At 38.9% G+C, this 23568-nt stretch overlaps 1 protein-coding gene across 1 annotated transcript; it reads right to left on the reverse strand.

Moving 5' to 3' along the window:
- Nucleotides 1-597: 597 nt before the first annotated feature.
- Nucleotides 598-10422, reverse strand: LOC135702030 (neural cell adhesion molecule 2-like). The gene is made up of 7 exons (XM_065223000.1): nucleotides 9840-10422; nucleotides 3643-4023; nucleotides 3365-3496; nucleotides 2814-2963; nucleotides 2543-2736; nucleotides 2046-2165; nucleotides 598-1980 (listed from the first exon to the last, which is right to left on the reverse strand). The coding sequence occupies exons 1-7, from the start codon at nucleotides 9904-9906 to the stop codon at nucleotides 1555-1557; spliced, it is 1470 nt and encodes a 489-aa protein (XP_065079072.1). The 5' UTR covers nucleotides 9907-10422; the 3' UTR covers nucleotides 598-1554.
- Between the last annotated feature and the right edge of the window lie 13146 nt (nucleotides 10423-23568).

The raw sequence follows: 23568 nt of genomic DNA on the forward strand, positions 1-23568 counted from the left end.
CTCGGCGTCAGAAAAGCGCAGCGAGCATTTTTTTCATGTCGAATCCTGCGTCTTTCTCATGGAGAGAGTTCGTTCTAGCTGATTGGTTATCGTTCGTTCGTTCGTGCTGATTGGTTATCGTTTTATGTTTGCTGTTTGTATTACATTGATTTTTGTTTGGACAACTTAATTTGACAGTTGACGTGAGTCGAAGTGTTTGTAGAGTGGAATATGAATCGATTTTTTCAATAACTGCGTAATCCTATCGATTGCAATAATAATACGACCCAGAGTTTTGTCCGATGTGGTTGACAATACATATACAGTACCCTTTCAATTTTGGCAACAAGCCCGAAAATTCAGTGTTGCCAAAATCGAACGGATTTATTTAGAAATTTAAAAAAAAAGGTCCGTTGATTTTGGACCTTCGTAAGTCATCTTTATGACATAGACGTTATTAAATTCATTCGATTTTGGAACGGTGCCAAAATCGAACGGGTACTGTAATTAAAACATATTTTTTGGTCAGGCAATGTCCCTATTTGGTGAATCTTTTGTCAATGAGTTGTGACTTGCGATAAATCGAGGATGGAAGTGTTGAAGAATAACTGTATTTCCAATGTCTGAAAATACTGTAGTTTTTGTTTAGAAAGAAGTTTTTAAATTCTAAACTTAATTATGATTAACAAAGCATGAAGGTTTGAAGTAATAACATATTTTTGGATGCTCTTATTATTATTTTTTTGAAAATATATTCATCTTTGACGTTTGAATTGGATCACCGAATTAAAACTATTCCCCGTTATTTATTATATATTATATATTATTCACATGTCTTGACAAAAATGGTTCAACAATATCACATTTGGTTGGAATGATATCCCGAATCGGTGGTTAGGCACTTTTTATGGTTATTTTATATGCGGGTAGGCAGGGTCTAATATCTCTCACAAACCAGCAACGAAGCTCATGGACATAAAGTCGTCAATGATTAACATTATAAAAATATACCAGCCTCTTTCAAAGCACATATCTCAGAAAAAGACAAGGACAAAAGTTGCCACGCTTCATCAATACACATAGATTTTAACCCTAAAAGCAAATTAATTTTCCGGATTAATCTACATATTGCTACATTGTTCATTGCTTTCGCCTCTTCGCTGCTGTTTCAAACATTTTTTTCGGTTCTGGTGATCATTTTGATCCCTATTATACCTAATGTGGGGTACGAAAAATTCATGTTACCTTATCTCACCTTAACGACCGATCAGTATGTTCCTTTGACCGTTTCGTGTCTGCTCTGTGTCTCAGTAAGTCAACTGAACAGCTTTTTCCACTGTCCGTTTGACAACAAACATAGAAAGCGCAAAATTGTGGCCTACTTTATTTACTGAGCACGGATGCCTGCTTTGATCGTTTCTTCTCGAAATGAATTTCAATCCAATGGTTAAACGAAACTGCTTCATGTTTGATTTGTGAAGCTATGGGACAATGTGGGCGTCAGTTTGTGACTGTGTGGGAATGCAATTTTTTGCACGGTAGTCTTTTGATTGATTTTTTTATTGGCTGCTATGGTTAAAATTTTAATTCTACCATCGTCGGGAGAAATAAGGAACCCAGGGCAGTCAGCAGTCGAAGGAATAGGAAAGCGCTTGTACCCGGTCCGGCAGCACCGGAATGGAACCCGTACGGCTGCAGCGGGTGGGTGATGAATTCTTTCACCACGGTCCAATCGCTAAGGCCGGCGGCGTTTCGTGCTGCCACCCGGATGAGGTACCGGGTATCCGGCGTCAGATGCACCAGCAAGTACGTAACACCATCCTCGACGTCAAAGTCACGTCGATGGGCTCGCTCCCAGCTGCGGTGCTTGGCGTACTCTTCGGTTGGAATTAGCTCAAAGCGATAGCCAATAATGGTCGAGGGGTCCGGATCGACGTCATGTGACTTCGTGGCACCGACGTCAATGTCCAGCGTGTCGGAATTGACGCCGCGCAGTTCGAACTGTGGGAAGCGCAAATTGTTATGGGACCAAATAGTACTAAACGGGATGGGACAGAATTACTTACCCTGCTGGGACGCTCCGGTTTGGTGCCTTCTTGGAGCTGAATTTCCCGCGATATTGTACCGAGCTCATTTTTGGCTTCGCATCTGTACTTGCCAAAAACTGTACTATTTTTCACCACGATCTATGGGAAACGTGCAAAAAGAGAGCCCTAGTAAAGAAGTTGCACACCTGGGGCTGTATGGTTATGTCTAATGAGCCATGTAAATTTTGGAACAATGGGCTATTTTTTCATCAAAATAAAACATCGACCAATATTAGTTATCCTCGTCAATGGGTAATTTTCCCCGCCTACTAATTGATTTAGCAATATTTTTCTAATTGAATCCATACTGCCCATAAACGCATAACAGTCTCATTAGAATAGGAAATCAAGCAAAGATGTGACTGTTATGCTTTTAAGGGCAACATAGTCCTCACCAAAAGGCACACGAGAAGAACCACATCCTTTCTGCTACCCAACAGCAGTGTGCAGCACAAGGAGCACAGAAAGGCACTTACCTGCAGCATGGACACATGCTGCCCACTGTAGATGAGGTGGTTTTTGTGGGAAAACTTTTTATTATTGGCCGACCAGGTGAAGGTGGCTGGTGGTTCCGCAATGGCATCGCAGGTCAAATTTACCGCTCCACCCACATAGCCATAAGTGACGTTTCCCCACAAATAACCACGGTGTTTATGAAAGTAGGGCTTGTCTATTCAGGGGGAGAATCAAATTTCCTCGTTAATTGAATGACAATTAAGACTTGGACCAGACGAAGGGTACACATACGTTTGATGTTGAGCAGGATCGATTTCTCCTCAAAGCTGCTCCCGGACGAGGAAACCTGAAACGCCTTACACGTGTACTCGCCGCTGTCGTCCTTCGATACCCTTTTAATGAGTAATCCATCTGCGAGCATTGTGTACTTTGCATTCGGTGCTGAAAATGGAGAAGCAGGCGTGGCGTTACAATGATGATTAATGTTATCCCTCCTGTGCTATCGATATCAATAAATTTCGAAATTATAGTAGGCTATCAAAATTCAATCTTGTTTGGGATTTGCAAATGAGGTTGGAATGGTTTCCATGGTGTAGTAATCAATCTCCCATCCTATCATCGATCAAAATTAAATGCCTATCTAACCTAATTTCATTAAAACTAAAGGTGAACATCACTTGCTTATTTCATATATTCAGTCAAACAACTTCCCACGGACAGCAATATGATTCAAATGCCCAAACTGCACAGCGAGCTGAAAAAATATATCTCCTGAATAATTGCGGCAGGAAGGACATCAAACCGCATTCCAAATTTTCTCTCTTTCTAACAATAATACTCACGAAACAATGGTTTCCCATTGAAGTCCCACGAAACCGATGGCTCCGGGTGTCCTCGCACCTCACACCGGATAGTAGCATCCATATCTTCGACCGCCGTTTGGACAGGGTTGGTGTCCCGGAACGAGATTGGCTCTGCAAGACATGAATGAGTAATGAGGAACGGAAAGAGTGACAGAGTTGGAAAAAAATTCCCACACAAAATCGCAACGATTTATGAAGAGAAAAAATCCCGGCCACCTTCTGAGAACACAATTATGAACTCATCTGCGTGCACCTACCATTAACTATCATTTTGAAGGATTTTTTCAGCACGACCCCAATGCTGTTCGTTTCGCAGGTCCAATTGCCCTGGTCGGCCCGAACGATGAACTCGAAGACAAGCGAAAGCGAACCACTGAGCTGCTCTTCGATGTGAACCCGACCTTTGGTGTCGCTGACGATAACGTTCTTCGGGTTGCGCCATTTGAGTTTCACGTCCGGGTCGGGGAAACTGCAAGACGCTATCCGGGACTGGTTCACAAAGTGCGCTACCACATCATATGGGATGAGCGTGAGGGTGGCCGTGAGTTGGTCTGTTGAAGTATTCGTCGCCGTACTGGAGCCACTGACTTTGATAGCCTTCCCACTGTCCACCGGGTGGTGGCCATAGATGGAGGGCACTGGGAAGAAGAAACAAAAAATAATGCAAAGCACGTGTCGGTTTAGTAATTTTTTTGGAGGATCCAAAATTTATCTTGTGTAATTAGTACTCCGTTGGATAAATGACTTTTGTTAATTGCTTCTGGCTGTTAAGTTAACTGTGACAAAAGTGTTTTATTTAATTAATTTACATTTTCGTTTTTTCAAGGCAAGCTCGATTATGAATAAGTCTATACGTTCTACCACTTTAAATTCACAATGTTTTTCTCCTTCTTCTTCGTCCTCGCATTTCAAGCTTATTGCTTATCGCGTGCTTTAAGGGAAAGAATACCGCCCCGAAAATAAAAAAAAATAAATTTGGCACGTTTTTATTTCTCTATAAACATTGGAAAAAAAAAATATAAAAAATCCAAGAAAATCAGTTTCTTCCTTAGATTCTTGAGAAAATTTACATGTAAAATTAATTTTTCTATCTTATCATGAAAAATATAAAAAATAGCAAAACAGAAAAATTGATGTTTTGTGTTTTTTTGAGTCCAACTTTATGCCATGATAAATTACAAAAAATATTTTTGCTCGTGAATTTTCTTTAAAAATTACTAAGAATTGTGATTTTTTTTTTTGATTTTTGAATCTTTTTCCAATAACTTTAGAAAAATCGAAACTCAATTTTTTTTTTCGGAGCGTTTTGCTTCCCCTCAAATTTAGTTTTCTAGATGCACTTCCACAGTTATTAATTGAGAGCTTTCGTTGCCTGTACCATTTTTGCATTAGCACAATCATATACTCTATGTCCAGGTAGGTCGAGTAATTTTCCAACGCGAAAAGTTTCTAGACCGGACCGGAATCGAACCCAACCACCTACAGCATGGTCTTGCTTTGTAGTTGCGCCTTGACTGTGCTAAGGGAGGCCCCCAATGCACAATTTTATGGAATTGATCATATTAATGCAACTTTTAACCGCTCCTAAAAATCCTATCAGTATTAGCTCTTGTAATCTTCATTGGCGATGCGAATGGAGGTGCCCTCTCCACTATTTTGTGACAGTCATTTGTCAAGCAGATACGAGGTTACTTTTGAACAGCGATTAATAAAATTGGACTAACAACGATTCTGACGAAGGACTACGTCTTTCGGGAAGGGTGCCAATTTAGGGAAATGTAACGAAAATTGGTCAGACTTTAAATGCTAATAACTTGGACAATAATCAATGGATTTTGATGATTTGTATGTCGATCGATTCACCAGTGTTATAAAATTTGTGTGAAATGTCACACATTATAATTGTTGAAAATTTAAATAGTTAACAATGAGTATGAGCATGATTGACCGCCCATGGTTGCTACTCTGTTATTGCCAGATCCGCTGTAATTACACAGAGAACGACGATGCTTGGGACTAGCAATCATCCTCAATGTGTCAAAACTGGTGATCTCAAACTAGGCAATACCAGCGCCGGCCGCGGCCGAACACAATTCAAGAAAGGAATGGGTAGGAATGTGGTGACGTGACAATCGCTTTGATGGAAGCCGAGAACACCTCTGCACTTCCACGAGGAATCACTGGGATGTTGGGTAAGAGGGTTGCGTTTGGAACAGGATTCGTTTTGGTAAACGATAAGCTGAATTGATATCTGAACGATCATATTTATTACGCGAACGAGCTTGGGATTGAACCCATGGTCTTCTGCTCAATATGCAAAAACGTTAGCCACTTGGCAAACAAGCTACTGTTAATCATCGAATTGCTGTTATTACCATGCAGTCATATTAACAAGTAAAACGATTGACAAATCTTGAATGTGGATGGGATTGAGATTAGACTCGCGATGTTCTGCTCAGTAAGCAAAAACAGTCACTCTAAAGTCACTGAGCCCTTCATATCACATCATACCGCTATTGGAGGTGTTGTAACCATTTAAACTCGGCACCGAGTGCGACAAGTGATTTGACCATAAATCTCTTCAATATGAATATTCCTGGGACCGTGTTTTTCTGCTCAGTAAGCAAGCCACTGCAAGTGACGATCTTTCGAATCCGAAAACTTAAAGCTACGAAAAAGCACACATTAAATTCCACTTTCACGCGGCGTTATTTATATAATATGAAATACATAACTGGAGCGGTCACTACCCGAGTCTAGAAGATTGAAAAGATAAAAATTTATAAAGAGGAACGAACTCACCAAGTAAGATGATGTGTTGATGTAGAAGTCCAGATTAGTAGATGGTCCGCTTGACAAAGACCAACATGAACTAGTCCAGTTTGTGGTAGATCTTGCTGCGCACTGTTTCTAAAAGCATGTTTATCCTTTTCGAGAAACTTATAAATCTCGCGCAATTTGTAGCGCTGTTCAAGCTCCTCCGGGCTAACCCTAAGCAGAACCGTGAACAAGAAAGCTATGATAAAGTGCCTTCACCGGCTCTTGCTGTTGACATTTTTTAAAACGCATCACATATCGTCATCACCAGCAGCAGATCTGCATCATCATAAAAAATAAATCACTGCTACTGGTGCCTCTGCTTCAGCCACCAGCTTGGGCCCTACTGGGAATTCACCTCTTACTACTAATGAGACTGCAAGGTGCTCACCCCTAACACAGCCATCAGAAAGTTGATACCAAACGACACAAGCCGAAGTCGCACAATCATTCAACGTTGCCAATCCGATCGGAGCTCGATGAAAACTGATAACGTTATAATAGCGGAAGAGGTAGGGCAGCCTAAATTGCCTTCTATCAAAGGGTCTGCCAAATCGCTTCCACTATCAGTTCGAGAAATGTTAATTTGTTTACTAAAATGAAACTATGACTATTGTTTACGGCAAGTTTTGCTATACTCCATCCTCTTCCTGTTTATTCGCGAAATTCACGTCATTTGCACACTTAGATTTTTTTGCCGAGATGGGCACCACCGAGCAGCTCGGCATTTTATTTTGCTGGAAATTCAGCAAAAAATATGTTTGTTAGCTGAGATCTCGGCAAAATTCCCGTTTGTTAGCTGAATCTCGGCAAGTTTATCACTGAGATCCAGCAAAATAAAATGCCGACCTGCTCGGTGGTGCCCATCTCGGCGAAAAAATCTAAGTGTGTGCGTATGCAATCAATGAATCATATCGTCAGGCTATTTTCCATATAGGTGGCCCTGTTCCACTGGTAGGAAGTGATGAAAATCGCAATATATAAATTGAGAAAAGGGACAATAATTCGCTTTCGGTGCATTTTCAGATAAAAAAAAGTGAGCGACCACCTAAACAAATCCGAAATAGAGTACCAGACACTGTAAAACATGTCTGGTACCTCAATATATGCATTTAGACTAACATCCGAAATCCCTCCTTTTTACATATTCTGCACAGAATATACTTTCTGCTCCGCCCCATTTACAAAAACGGGGGGAAATCCTGACTAGAATTTGTGACATCTCATGGACATCAACGCAGAAGTATGGTAATATGATTAATTTGACAAAGCGTTTATGACTGGCATTCTCCTTCCGGTTGTATGAAACAGGTCTAAATCCGTACGTAAATTTTTCTTTTTGGCACCATTTATGGCAAATTAGTGAACTTTTCATGAACATTAACGGCAAATAACCCACCAATACTAGCGAACCGTAAGTACTGTGCCCGGCAAAAACTTCTCGCCACAAGTTGTCACTAATCAAACTTGCTAGTGTCGAAGTGTTTCACTCCAATTAATGTCCTGTTAGAGGCGAAACTTAGGAAGAATATTTTGTGTCGAGCAAGCATGGGGAAAATCATTCACTCGCACTCGCACAGAATCAAAATAGCCATCCTCACCTACAAACAGATTGCCGAACGACTCTGCAGGTCGACTCAAAACTGACAGCAGTAGAAGAAAAGAAGGATAAAGTGAAAGGTAGCCGAACAATTTTCTCAACCGAGGGAGAATCAGATTGAATGCGTAAAATCCGAATGCTAACGATTTAAACAGCCGAGTCAGACAGTTTTTGGCTCAGTGATTTAAATCAGTTGAATTGGCCACAGCAGTTTTACGATATTTGCATCATCCGCTTATGTTTATGTGGTACAGTATAGCAGTTTTCTCCATATTAATAGCAATTTTAATGTGTCAATGTATGCTTAAAGCTAGAAAATGAAAAGAGATTTTTTCTGCAAAAATCCTCATTCAGCTCACTCAGCAGAATGCAATCGTAAAAGGCTCAGAATAGAAACAATAATAAGCCAGGAATCATCCACACTACTTTTACGTAGACTACGTCTTACGGGAAGTTACAGGGGGGTTAATCTAAAATCTAAAATTGCGACCGTCGCAAAAATATGTTAGGTTTTGAACGCTTGTAACTTTGTCATGTATTAATGAAACTAAAATCAAAATACACAAATCGATAGGCACCAACCCTACGAATCTGCTAACATAAATATTTATCCAATTTTTTTCTTAAAAATAGTATCTAACTCTGAGAATTATTCAACATGAGAATTTTCTAAAGTTTGATTTTCTTAAAAAAATATGAGATCCGTACGCTTTATGATTTAATAACAAATAGCTTGAACAAACGATCATTGTTTGTTCAAAATCAGTAAGTTTTTCAGGCTCCTGCAATCGAGGTCCCAAGCGTTGTTTTGAAATAAATATATTCAAATAAAATATTTCATCATTAAAATCAAGGTTGCAAAGACTCATTTCAGCTAAAATAATGTTTTTCGGAATAATAAAACCAAAAGATGGTATGATGGCATGTTTTACTTGTAACTTACAAGAAGAGGTTACAAAGTATGCGTTGGAAACATAAAACATGTAAATTTTGCTTTCTATGAGTCACAATCAGCGATTTGCTGATCGCTGAGTGAGTGAGTGAGTGAGTGAGTGAGTTTGTGAAAAATCGCTGACTGTGACTCTCATGAAGTGAAATAAACAGGTTTAATATGTCAAACACATTCTTTGCAACCTCTTCTTGTATCCTACCAATTCAAAATTTGATCATGGCATCTAAATATTTCATTGTTTTAGCTGAAATGAGTCTTTGCAACCTTGATTAAAATAATTGTAAGCCTCACCAGAACAAGTCATATTATTGATCACAGTGGAAATGCAGGATAATAAAATATCAAGCTGCCTTAACGCAATTTGATTTAATAGCATTTTCGCGAGTTTGAATTGAACCGTAGTTTAACAAAATAAAATAAAAAAAAATGCAACAGACCCTAGAACTTGGCCCCCTCCAGTAATATTTTTTCCAAAACTGAAAAATGTTGTTCCAATCGAGCAAAGCAGTGCATTTTGACGGTTCGATTGGAACAGACGTCCATACTCTTACATAGCATTCATTACTAAAAATGTGCCCAAAACCGGGATAAGAGGAAACGACGACTTGATCTGTAATTAATCGTTCCTCTCGTTTTATGTTCATTGTTTTGTTTTTGAGCATTGCAGTCCGACACGTGCCACAGAGCAAGTGCATCCAAGTAGTCAGTCATGCAAAGGTACGCAGCGCCTTCTGTGACACAAAACTTGTCACACATGTTATATTTACGACTTCACACACGTCAACCGCTATAACTCCTTCATATTTCGCTTATTTTTTGCGATCACTGCCAAACGGCCTTGAGACGGATCCAGCTGCGAGCTTCCTAACCGGTTTTATTTTCGTCACTCCCGGGCAAATGTTTTTTTTTTGTTTTTCTTCCGTTGTGACAAGCCTACCGGTTTGAATTTTGTTTTCCCTTGTTTTCCTCTGCACAAATCCAATTATAACAGAACGGTATGAAATTTTTAGTTCGCCGGCATGTTTTCCATCGAGGTCAGGTCTGCCTTGCACAAATTACAGTAGCAGAGGCAACGGAATACTCACCGATAATCAGTATGATGAATTTTAATCCGAAATGCACCCGGGTCATGATAATCCTCAAGTTGGCCATGGATAATCCTGTCGCTTGTGTTGCAACACTGTGACCGAAGAGCACTAATGAACTTTATTCGTCAACACAAATTTTCCATTTCTCTATGACTACGTTGCCTTCGTTTCGCGTAGCTCAGAAACACTAATTTTTTGTTGTATTGTTGTATTTCCTTCTTGTATTTTATGAACACTTATTTTCCTTCTCTCAGTGGAAACCAATTGCTTCGGAAAATTTCACTTAATTGGATTACATTTACGATAATCGACATTGCATAGCTTGCGTTATATATTCCATCCTTGGTTGCATCACTTATCACCATGTATCCAAACAAACTTTTTTATAATAGCTCCATATCACATTGATACCATCATGATCATTGCAATCAATGTAAACATTCATACAAAGCTAAACAACACCCATTCAGTACCACCCTAATGGAATACGATTGCACGTGCACTCACTTTTACTTCTGAAGCAACACAGAGTTTTCCCACGTTTCCTTTTCCGAGCCGAACCGAACAAACAAGCAGCCGAGACTGGAGGACGACGTCGACGTAGTGTGCCATGGATCCTGCAACCGCGTGGCTTGCTGAAGGTTCATTATTTCATTTTCCGTTCGGTCCGTATCTGGAGGGTTGATGGGGCCAGAATGCATGCGTGAAAAATTGAGTGCCACAGAAACGGACGGTTTACTGCGATTGAACAGCTGATCTCTTGCAGTAGGTTTATCTGAAAGTGGGAAAATGTATTCCATAGATTGTGTATTGAGTTTATACTCCCGGCGGCAAAAAGTCATCATGCCTCGGGGGTGAATCTTACCCGAACCAAAAATGGAGGATTCCAAAGGAGGATTCTGGACAATCTCATCACTTCGACCATCACTCATTGACAATATTCATGGTCAGAACTAACCTATTTCAACCTGAGATGAACAACTAAATGAAAGACCGCATTCAACAATGTTACTTTTGTGGTAAACATGGATCATCACAACAACAACAGACGATCAAAATTCAACCCGTTCCTGTTCACCCTTTCCACTCGTGTCGATTGATGCCTTTTTGCAGGAGTATCAGGGGAAACAACGTAAGTTTTTGGAGAGAGTTGACCCTAGCTCCCAGGCGACATCTACCAAGCGACACCGGTAGACGCTTCTGAAACAATCTGTGAGAAATTCCCGGGCGAAATTGGAAGAGTCTTCCAGAAAAACTTGAAAGAAATTTCAGAAAGTCAGACAACAAATGCAGTCGGATGAAAGTTTCAGAATAATTCAGAAAAGTTTTCCGTGTGAACTCCGGGGGAAATGGAAAATAATTTCCACTTCCAGCGGTAGTCAGTAGGATTTCTGAGGGTAATCTGAATATACTGTTGAAATGGAAAGTTGATGGAACTTCCATTGAACGTTGGAAGAAATTTGCGGGAGAAGGTGGAAGATTCCTGCAGGACAAGTTTAAAAAACTTCCGGGAACTCCCAGAGTAATCATAAGAATCCTTCCGAAGAAGCCGATTGAAATCTTCAAGAAAATTTCAGAAGAAACTTCGAGAAAAATCTTCCAGGGGAAATCCTGACGAAGATCAATTTTTAATAAACAATTACCGTATCAAAATATTTCTCGATTCCCGAGAATTCCCGGGAAGAGTCTTTGGCTATTTTTTGATTCCAGGGTAGCCAGAAACAGCCGGAAATGGAAATACTAACTCCACCACATCACCAAAAGCTTCAAAGACATTACATTTTAGCGAAGAAAACATATCAAGAAGACTGGAAACTTTTCCATTTTCTCATATGACCGCTATGAGACTGACACAATCGCGTTATCTGCTTCGAACGATTTAATAACAAAGATTACAACCTCAGAAGAAAGGTTTGTGTATTTGCTCCTTTTTCTATGCAGTACTTTCCCCTTCGCTCAAGCGCAGCGCTACTGTATCTGTCGCTTGGGTTCTGGCAGAGTTGCCAGTCTTCTTGATTTGAAGTCTTTGATTTTAGCCATCGATTCCTAGAAAGCAAACCCAATAAACATTGGCAGTTGAATATGAGCTTATTTAGGCAAAAATAAGCTCCTTCAGCTAAAACATAGCTTATTCAGACTAGATTCTGCTCAAATTGTTTGAAAGAGTCCTAAACACCCCCTGGCCTGGACAAGACCCATCAAACAATTGGTGCTGACTAAATGCTGAATAGGCATTTTTTTTTAGAAGAAGCAAATTTTTGTCAGAAATAACTCTCATTTTCCATCTAATGTTTGTTGGGGAGTCATCTATCTTGGATCTTTTAATGAATGAAAACTAAATCATCAAATCAAAAAATTCTGCCAGACTGCGATTATTTGAACATCATTAGATGAAAAATATTAAATAGACTACTTTGTTTATTTCTGAGCAAATATGAGTAACTCGAATTTATTCACTGCAAATATTTTAACTCTCAGTACAGTTGTCTTGCCCCTTGGCCCTGATTCATAAAATTTTACTATCCCTAATTAGTATTCAGTCCTATCGAAAAGAACGAATTTTCAATGAACCCTTAAAAAATATTCACACCACAATCGATGGCACTTACAACAGGAGAGTTCGGAGGGAGGTATAACAATGCAATTTCGAGATAGGGTTAAAGTTTTCCTTCATATTTATATTTTCCCACTCCCGAGCTGTCAGTACTGCTCATCCAAGTAGGTGAAAGTTTGAAGATAAAAAAGATGATCCACAGTCAAGAGAGAATAATATTTCTGCAAACTAGTTTTGACCAAAGTTTGGGCCTCGCACTTCACTCCAGGCTGGTGTGTTGAAGAAAGTTAAGGAAACAGTTTGAAGGGAAACGAAAATTGCCGATGAAAACAATTCTGTAGAAGAGAACTGGAAAAACAGCGACTGTTGGGCTTAAACACATCACCATGGATATTATTAAATTTTTTCAGCCACCCTGCGAAGGGCTCCGAGATGACGCTTCATCTTGTGCAAGTAAAATATACAGTGTTTAAAATTGAAGATGAAGATGTTGGATGGGCTTCCTTGTATCGGGGAACAACTTTTGCTGTAGCACTTGCGGTTTTTGCACGAAAAAAAAAGCAATTTCGACAGAACAGTTTTGGAAACAAAGTTTTATGAGTTTTCACGTTCTTTCATGCTGTAAAGAAAAAATATCATCCATTCATTATTTTTCTTTGATTTTTTTCTGATTTTTTAAAACAAGTTGCAAAATGTTGCTACGAATTTAGATCACACGATCAAAAATACGAACGAAAAAAAGTCGAATAAAGATAATCTAGTGCATTGGATTGAATGGAATGTGGAAGGCGATTGACTCAAAATCAACCAGTCCACTTCTTTCTTATGTTCCCGAACACAAAGTAGGCTATGGCTATAACTCTGAGTCAAAATTAAATTGACTGCACATGAAAATGCAATCCTGTGTCCTCTATATTGAATCAGTGGACGGATCTCTCTGCTACCGTTAGAAATATAGAAATTCATTAAACAGTTAGTGAGACAAGATATCCCAAGTAACATTTCAAGTTTTGCCGAGGTTTTAAAGCATGCTACAAGTTTAAATCATGATCTTCAGAACCCTCATAAAACCAAAATTGTTACATGGGATAGGAACTCAATCCTAATTTAAGGGATGATGGCGTACACTTAATGGTTTCAATCGTGAAATGCACGCTTTCATCTGCAACAAGCAGTTCTGGTAATGCAGATTAAATAACTATTTTCTCATTATTTCCACGAATTTCATGAATTTCGCTCGAAGGTCATTTAATATTCAATTCGTGACACACTGATATAATGACGTAGTTTTACTAAAATCAGAAGCACAGCAAATGCAAACAATCAAAGAGAAAACTTTTTTCATTAACTCACTTTTTCGCGGATTTTTCATTTACGATTCGTGCAGCAATCTTTAATCTCAGAGGAATGCCTGCCTGGCAATGGTACCTACCTACGTATCAAATGTTTTTTTTTTTCATTTTGTCTTGACTTCATTTTGGTACACTTCAACCTGCTTATCCTGCCTTCATGATGGCTATGTGATCCGAATGAATGCTTTTGCTTTTATCATCTCAGTTAGCCGTGACTTGCATTCGCCACGTTTTTTGATAGCATTACTTATTTTTTAGGGGGCAGGACACCTTGGCTGCATATAGGGGAAATGGCTCTAATGTTGGCCTATGGATCTAAGATTGAGCCCATCACTAAAAATCTACTATTTATTAATTTTATCAAGATGAACGTGCCCATTGGGACGGTACTAATGGATATTTTTGGTCGCTATTGAAAATTTAATCGATTGCTGAAATTATGTGTAGGCCCAAATTAGGGACATTAAGGCCGACATTACATCCATTTCCCCTATCATGTTTAGAAACTTTAACTATCTTCACTTTGACTTTAAAACAAAATCATCCGCAGAACAAACATTTTCGGTATAAAATCTTTGCTCGTTTACATGTATTAGTTTAATGAAAATACTGTTAGATTTTGTTTGTTGATAGTTAGTAATATTTGATGATAATGTTTAAAATAAGAAAATTATGTCATATATATTTAGTTATTAATTTAGACAAGCAATGATTATTACAATGTTTACTTACATACTATGAATTACTTATATTCTGTTTTAGCTTAAGTTTTATTTGCTGCTTGGACATAGTGATGTCAATAGTAGCACAATGCAAATTAAACAGGCGCATCATTCGATTGATTGGGTTATTTATTGTATAGTTTGTTCTGCACGATTTTTTAGAAAATAAATTCCGTGTTCTAAGATGTCGACAAGCTGTATAAAAGTTTAATTGTGCGAGAATTTCTGCCCAAGATGTGCGCATTGAAATATTGTCGTTGGTGAAGAAAAGCATTACAAATTGGTGTTGCTCCTTAAGTGTTTGTATATTGATGAGCATGCAGTGCGCTTTATAAGATGGTAATGAAAATGTAGTACAATTAAATTTACGTAAAGCATATAAAAGGAATAGTTTTTGTACAGATTCTATGCATTCTTCGTGTATGGAAAAGTATGTATTCCATACTAGGTGGCAGTATTACAGAATTGGTCTTACATATGTGGTATACAATAGCTTAATACAGTGCTTTCCCGATTTTATCAGCCTGCAGATTTCACTAAATTTTTGAGTTTTTAAACATGGATTCTCAAGCTTACACTTCGCTGTAATGTGAATTCTAGGGGAAGCGGGGGTTAAATGTGCATACGGGGTCAAATTAACAATTGACGATTTTAAGTGCTTTTTCATTCAAATATCAATCCATTCACACAGGTCTTTCAGCCAATGTACTTTCTACATTTTAATTCATTTACATTGATATAATATACTCCTACTAGGAATTATTAGTTCTGAATTGCTGTTGGCTGGAAAAATCATTTTTACCACGGAAAACCTGTTTTTTGTAATTGTAAAAAAAAACATTGCTTCATTGTCAGCAACATTTATTGTTAGAAAATAAAAAAGAGCATTACATATTTCATTGAATTGTATATCAAAGTTTTGATTGACTTACAATTTTCAAGAGATTTCAGCATCGCAAATTCTTGAATTCAACGGAGATAAATATCATCGTCAATTTAAAGGGATAAATGCTTCAACCTATCAGGGCTTATCAGTTTTTGTTTTGGATTGTCGGAGAAGCAATTTGAATTCAGGAAAGGGAGATCAACGGTGGATGCAATTCGGACAATGGTCGAGACAGCCGAGAAGGCGTCAAAACAGAAGCGAAGAGGAGATCTATATTGGACCGTGATAACGATTGACGTCAAGAATGCGTTCAACAGCGCAGCTGAAAAGCCATTGTCAAACCGATGCATAGAATGAGGATCCCTGACTACACGCAAACCAAAAATCTATTACAATGAATGTTAGTTCCGTTTCCTATCATCCTCTGTTCATGAACATCGCAGCGAATGTTAGAAGTTGACCTTACAGGCGTTGTAATGGTTTTTTTGTCTTTTTCATTTCGTGTTCTATCTACGCTTTCGACTATACCAGTAAGCTTGTAGAACGACGCACATTGTAGAACATTGTAGAACGACGCACATACTTGCCTCGAATCTCTCCAGCAGAAAAAGCATACGAAGTCGAGTATGCGAGAAAATGAGCGCTTCATGTTTGCTTTTAGGCTATCCATATTCAGGAGCATGGAGAGAGCAGTGGAGAAAGCACAGGTCTGATAATCGAAGTGTTCTTGGTTCGAGTCCAGTCGGCAATCGGATTCCTATTTTTTCGACATAACTAATTTACCTCACTAATACACTCTACATTTTTCGGTCTCCAATTTTCTTGCATTGGACCGCAGCTAGGTATATCGCATCCTCGGTTCATGCGGTCTCCACTAACATCCTCTGATGATGAATCCCACATAATTGTAAGCGAATCTTACATCCCTCGGTTGGGTGTACCTGTGCAAGATTCTGATGAGTTACTTCCTGAGCCTGGTTCTGGTCTACGAGACAGATATGGGACAGAGGAGTTCCACAAGGCTCCATCCTTGGTCCAACCCACGCCTTTGCCTCGAAGCGCGCGTTGAAATACCTGAGAGTGATGATCGATGACTGGCTAAACTTCAACAGCCACGTCGAATATGTCTGTGAGAATGCTTGGAAGGCCATCAACACAATAGCTAGAATCATGCTGAAAAACTCTATTTCTAGCAATATCAAGCGGCGTCTTCTGGCTAGATACTGAGGTATGGAGGTCCAGACTGGCTTACAACACTGGAAACGAAGCAGAGCCAAAGGAAACTGAGCAGCACGTTCCGGCTCATGGCCATGCGAGTCGTGGGTTCGTACAGAACCATCTCATTGGAAGCAGTATGCGCTATCGCCGGAATGATCCCTATCGGCATCACCCGGCGGAGGACAGCGAGTGCTACAGTCGGAGAAAAGTCGGTAGAGTACGGAAAGTGGTGAAAGCAGAGTCTTTGGCAATAGGAGTGTAACACGGTGGATAACGGTAGATGGACACATCGGTTATTACCATTTTTTTCGACCTAGGTGAACAGAAAACACGGAAAATTCAACCACCACCGGACGCAGTTCCTGTCTGGCCACGGCTGCCTCAGGAAATACCTGCATCGGTTCGGACACGCAGCGTCACCCTTCTGTCCGGAGTGTGGCAACGTGGATGTAACGTCGGAGCATGTGGTCTTCGACTGTCCAAGGAGCGAGACAGTGCGAAGGAAGATGCCTGTCCTTAATGTGGAGAATGTCGTCAATAAAATGTATCCAGAGAAAGGCACTTGGAATGGAGAGAGGAGCAGCGATCTAGCAACGCCAGCTAGCACTGAGAGTATAAGAAGTGCCAGCATCCTCGAAGTGCCAGCATCCTCGAAGTAGCCGCTTCAGCGTGGTTCCAGGGGATCCAGACAGAGGAGAGAGTAAGGAATGGGCTTTAAGGGGGGAGTACACTTTAATTTTTCAAAAAAAAAAAATGCATTTTTTTTGGCTTAAAATGCTCCTTGGGATGTATACTTTAATTAAGAAAATACTCCAAGTCCGCCAGAATATTCCTTACCGCTTTACGAAGCGATTTCCTAAAACATGTACCGGCGCGCTGGGAGAGCAATTTTATCTTTAAACGCGTTTATCTCGAAACGGGGTTTTTCAAACTGGCGTGAGAAATAACTCTAACCAGTTATCATCAAATTTGGATATCGCCTGGGTTTTCTTGTTCAGAATTAAATTCTGCTTAGAAATACGTATCCACATTTTCGATTTAGTCAAAAATGGATTTTTAATCCACGATGTTGTAAGCATTTTTAGGACTTTTTTTTCCTTAGGGCCACAACTTTTGAAAAAATTAATTTAAAAAAAATCGGAATACGTGTTTCTAACCCAAATTTCATTACTAATCAGGATTTTTGTTCAATTTATGTTCCAGGATCACATGGAAAGGAGCATTTTCCCACGCCGTTTTCCGACTTCCGTGCGAGGACGCCCGCGCGACCTGGTGCACCAGCCACGGGGAGACGCCAATCGAGTTCAAAAAAATACAAATTGTAGTTCGAAGGATGACTAATAAATGGGTTATAATATATTTGCCCTCCCTGAGTGTTTTATTGCTTAAAGAAATTAACGAAAATGCCTAACTTTTTGGACGTTCAAAGTGTACTACCCCCTTAATGGAGCTACACTAGGCAACTAGTGGATACCACCCCGTGCCAACTTTAATACAGGTCTGGCTTTTATACCCCCCCCCCCCCCACAACGAATTAAGTTGTGATCAGGATTTGCGGGAGAACTTTAAAAAATGCAAGGGCAATGAATCTAGTCATTTGCTTGTCAAAAATATAGATTTTGACCAAACGTGAGACGGGATGTTTTTTCAATCCAAAAAAGGTCAACGAGCTGCAATTTAATATATGCATAACATTTCTGAAATTGTGACTGCTGGTTGGACAATACTTTAACTTTATCGGTATTATTTTGAGCTATATAAGTTGAAACAACTTGAGCTTTGAGAAATTTAAGTAAACATTGATGGTCAGTGAATAGTATCATTTCTTAATCCAGGATGGCGACTTCCAGTTTTCAAAATTGCTTCAAATACACTACAGTATGAGTTTGTTTGGATTGAAGGAGACAAGACTGGTGATCACAAAATTAAAAACCAAAGCGGCTAAACTGCAAAATTAGCCAATTTTCTTAGACGTTGGAAAAATATAAAACTTTTTTCATTAGCGATGAATGAATTTCAGAACATATAACATATAACATATTGAACATCATGTTTTGATTGTATTTGAAAAAGTACAGTTGATTTGATTGAAATAAGATGCGTTTTACTGAAATTACTAAAAATTCATGCAGATTCAACTCATCAAGCTCTTAACAATACCGGTAAACTTTGAATACTTGACCAACCAGAAGCCAAAGATTCATAAATTTAAATGCACATTGTTAGCGACGCGATCGACTTACACGTGCGAAGGAACGCTGCTAACAACTATTTTATTTGACGTGTGAAGAAGTACTCGACCAGCTGAAAGTTGGAAACATTGCTATTTACAATTTTATTGAAATTCCCGTAGGACTCAAAGCTAGTTGCTCTAACCAGAGTGAGAGCCTATACTTATTGAGTGGAGAGAGTCTCAATCAATTGAAAATATAGTTTTTTAGCTCAGAAATACCTTTGAGATTTAATGCCTAAGGGCCTGTACTCTAACTATTGCGAAAACCTATTCTACTTTGGGAATCTACAATTTTTCTTGAGCTAGAAACTTACCAAGGAGTTTTCGGATGAAAACAACGATACATCCGCATTGAGTATACAACCGATACGATACGACACAACCGCATTATAAACTAACTTTATTCGACAATTCTTTTCCCTTATATAGTGAAATTCTATCTTAAAAAATGATCCTTGAGTAGAAAAATTCCCTAATCTAATGTGTAGGTGAAAATGGGACTACATTAAAAAAAAATTGCTTCCTTCCTGCATTTATCACCTTCATTCTGTACTAATTTACGTAACAAACTTCCACTTGGCAACGCTTCCAAATTCAGATTAAAAAATATAAATGTGAACGTGTTTCTATACACCCTTCTGGCATGCGCTTATCTATCGTGTAGTGCATATCCTATAACTCTATGGAGGTGAACCAGTCGAAGGCTAAAAACCTCCTTAATAAAGAAATCTTAACCTAACCTATAACTCTATTTTAAGCTACACACTTAGAAATTATTATTTTTATACGAGACGTAATTCAGCTTTGACGTACATCATGGAACGTAAACAAACATGGCATGTAAAATTAAGTTTCCTGAAACTGAAACATATGCAACTCTACGAAAAGTGCGTTTGATTGAATTGATTTTTTCGTCCTTTTCAACTGATTCTTATGTCAGAAGGGCCGCTTGCATGTGTCGGTCTCAGGGCACTGAAATTTACATGTCTTTTTCGTAGTGTGTATACAGACCTGAGCGTGACAGACATAGACCTAAATAAACAACTCAGTGTCAACATTTCAAAGGGGCGTAATTGCTTTTGTAAACAATGGCTTTAACCGTCGATTTCTCGCGAATTAAAGCTCACCCCTCCAAATTAACAATGCTAGCTGGTAGAGGAAACATTCCTCTACTTGTTGGTTTTATTAATTTTCATGTGTGAGCTTTTATTCGCGAGAAATCGACGGCTAAAGCCATTGTTTACAAAAGCAATTACGCCCCTTTGAAATGTTGACACTGAACTAGTCTTGTAATCTTTCGTTCCACTTTCTTTGGAAAACGTTACCCTTCCGTTAGCAAATTACGGTAGGATGGTGCAAAACGCACCGTTTAAGCAAAATCTTCAATGGCTGGCGAATGGAAGCTAAAATCAAGAAGAAAGTAATGGCGTTTGGTTCATTACCATGTTTTCTACAAAGATCAAGTGATTTAGAACTACAAAAGGATGATTTTCCATGACTTTCAAGGTATTTTTTAAATTGCTTCCAAAATGATATCGGGGCAAAACGCCTGATTCATGATGCAATATGCACCACAACATTGGGACAAGACGCACGACAACAATGGCCAAAACGCACCACAACATTGGGGTAAAATGCACCCCATGATAAACAAACCATAACCCCTGCAAGTAGACAATGCAAAGGGATGCGGTATTTAAAATGATTATTTCTTTATGTTACATCAGAAATAAGGTCTCAAAATCTCAATAGAATGTTAAACTGTGATTCATCAAGTAAAATATCTAAAAAATATACGAAACGTAAATTTTTTAATTTTTTTTTTGTGATACATGATGATAAAAGCTTAATTTACAGTCGATGATTTTAACAACTGTGTCCTGTTTTGCACAAAATACAATTTTTTTAAGGAATCAGTAGGTCAATACATGATTTTATGATCAAGAATTATTTGTTAAACCTCCAGTTGAAAACAATCACAAACCGTTACCCGGAAAATGCATCTGAGGAAAAGTTATCGCTGTTTTTCTATAAGTGGGCATTTTACCCCAGGGGTGCATTATGGGCTGTTCTCCCTTATACCTGTTTTTACTTTACGAGGAAACATGGTTTGTCTGAAATTCCATTTTTTCATACTCCGATCTTTCCTTGATGATAAATAATGTTGCTTGATTAGCAAATGTCGCGTTCGCAACACACATACTAAAAAGTTACAAATCTTGGGCACTGCAGCGACATCGCTCATGACCTTAGAACTCCTTTTGTGCTGCACTGCAGCAAACGTGAAGTTCCAGTTTCATTGTTGTATGTTTTGTGAGAGCTGATTTTTGTGCTCTTCAAAACTGTCGAGGCGATAATGAAATTGATCAGAAATGAGGTTTCCACAATTTGCCTGAAGAAAATTTACGTTTAGAAACATTTTTTTAAGTCGACGTGACAAAAAGTTGGACTAGAAAATCTCAATAATCAACCTTTTGGCTTTGTGGAGTATTTTTTATGGGATAGTCAGAACGGGTCAGAATAAAAAATTCTCCTAATTTTACCGGTACTGTACATACTTGGAAATAATTTAGTGAGCTGTTTTGCATGGAAACCTCAGTTTCAAGGGGTAATCTATACAGCGGCGCCGGTGGTGTAGTGGTAAGCGTGATTGCCTCTCACCCCAAATGGCCTGGGGTCAATCCCAGTCGGTGCCGTAAAGCCGTTGGTCCCCGGTTCATGAGTTGATGGGTCGATAGGTAGGGTCCAGGTGTGAGAGCTGTCTCCTTGGCATCGGTAGCATTGGTGCTCAGTACGGAAAATAAGATCGACGGAAAAAAATAAAATAAAAAAGGGTAATCTACGTGGCACACTAAGGTAGGTCATTGCACACGATGACAAGTATGACACAAAATATAATAGAAAACAGCATCACTCATTTGTATTGTCATTTTGCCAATCGTTGCTAATACCCCGTTCACATTACAGCGTATATCACGTGATATACGCTGTCTTGCAATGACCACTCATACATCTAGTTTTCACTGGAAATCCTATGTATGAGTGCTCATTGCAAGACAGCCTATATTACGTGATATAGGCTGTAATGTGAACGGGGTATAAGGTAGACTACTTTGTCTACGTATCATTATGCTTTTTGGGGGATGCACCTCTACAGAAATTCCACACGGCTTTTGAGAGATGTCCGTAGTTTCGAAAGAAATTATGTTTTGGGGGAAATCCAAACGAAATAGTCAGAGTCTCCTGTGTATGGGTAAGCAGAATTGCATAATGCAATTCCGATTGCAGCGCTAATGTAAGGTACACACTTAGAAATAACTACTTTTACACGAGACGTTAGCCATATTGGACGTATAGCATAGAACGTAAACAAACATTTCATGTAAAATTAAGTGTTCTCAAACCGAAACATCAGCTAGTCGACGAAGAGAACGTTTGATTGAATTGATTTTCACGTTTCTTTCAACTGATTCTTATGTCAAAAGGCCCGCTTACATGTGTTGGTCTCAGGTAACCGAAATTTACATGACTTTTTAGTAGTGTGTATCAACAACAGCCCGAAGCCGCACGATCCTGCCGAACGACGATTGTCGATTGGCAGTCTCTTTACGGTCATTTGAATCTTGGTGCAAAATTTGAAATTTTCGCTCCACAGTTCTCAAACTGTTTCAAATCAGGTCCTGACTAGTCTCCCAAAACTCATTTGGTAAGAAACAGACTTGGCACAAACTATTCGAAGTTTATATGGAAATTGCTATGGGAAAATCAAACTTGTTGTTCATTGTCTTCTACCCATTTCCCACATATTTTTTTCGAAAATTTTTATAACTATTCTTACGGAAAATTTTCTAAGCTACAACTTTGCTGAATTTCGTTTTTCAGCCAAATGTCAAATTAAATTGTTATTAATTGTTTAAGAGATTGATAATCTTATGGCATGATCAAGCAGCTGTTCTGTGAGCAACACTGTATTCTGCAGTGTGACATAGTAGCCATGATATTTGTGCTCTATTCTTCGCACCAGAAACACCAATGTTGCCTGCTGAACAGTTGAATGAGCATAATCATAAGACATTAGTGACTTGAATCATTAATAACTTTTGTTCCTTACAATTGATTGAAAAGTAGTTTTCAACAAAGTTGTGCTGAGAAAATTTGCTTCAGTCACTGCTATCAGTTTTAAAAGCATAGTGATGTGGTGAATTGTTAGGTAGATATGAACAAAAACTTAAGTTTTTCCATTGTAATTCCCATATAAACTTGAAATGATTTGTGCCAAGTCAGTTTCTTACTTAAGTAGTTCAAATTTTTGGAGGCTAAGCAGGACCCAATTTGGAACCGTTTAAGCACTGTCGAGCGAAACTTTCAAATTTTGCATCAGTCTAGTAGCCAACCACAGGAGGTAACGCAGCTAATCTGAATCGCGGTATTATTAAACGCAATTAGAATTGCCAGCAGTTTCAGGGAGATTATGAAGGAACCACAAGCAGATAAAAGGAGGAGGTAGTCATCAAACAACTGCTAAATTAGGATCCTGGAGAAACATAGATTTTTCCCGTAAATGAACAATCTCAGCGGTTTCCTGGGTATTCTGTTTATTTTGAGGGTGTTCAAAAGTTATAAACCATGGATGAAGTAGTTTGACTCCCCTATAAAAAAAGGTTAGGCCAGTTAGACGAATTCAGTACATAACTCTGATTGCTGACACTGGAAAGCTACTGCAGTCTACCCAACAAACAATTTTTGCTGCAGATCAGCTTA

This window comes from Ochlerotatus camptorhynchus, unplaced genomic scaffold (genome assembly GCF_037179485.1).
Source record: "Ochlerotatus camptorhynchus isolate MF236.1 unplaced genomic scaffold, CSIRO-AGI_Acam_v1.1 ptg000182l, whole genome shotgun sequence".
Taxonomy (NCBI): Eukaryota; Metazoa; Arthropoda; class Insecta; order Diptera; family Culicidae; genus Ochlerotatus; species Ochlerotatus camptorhynchus.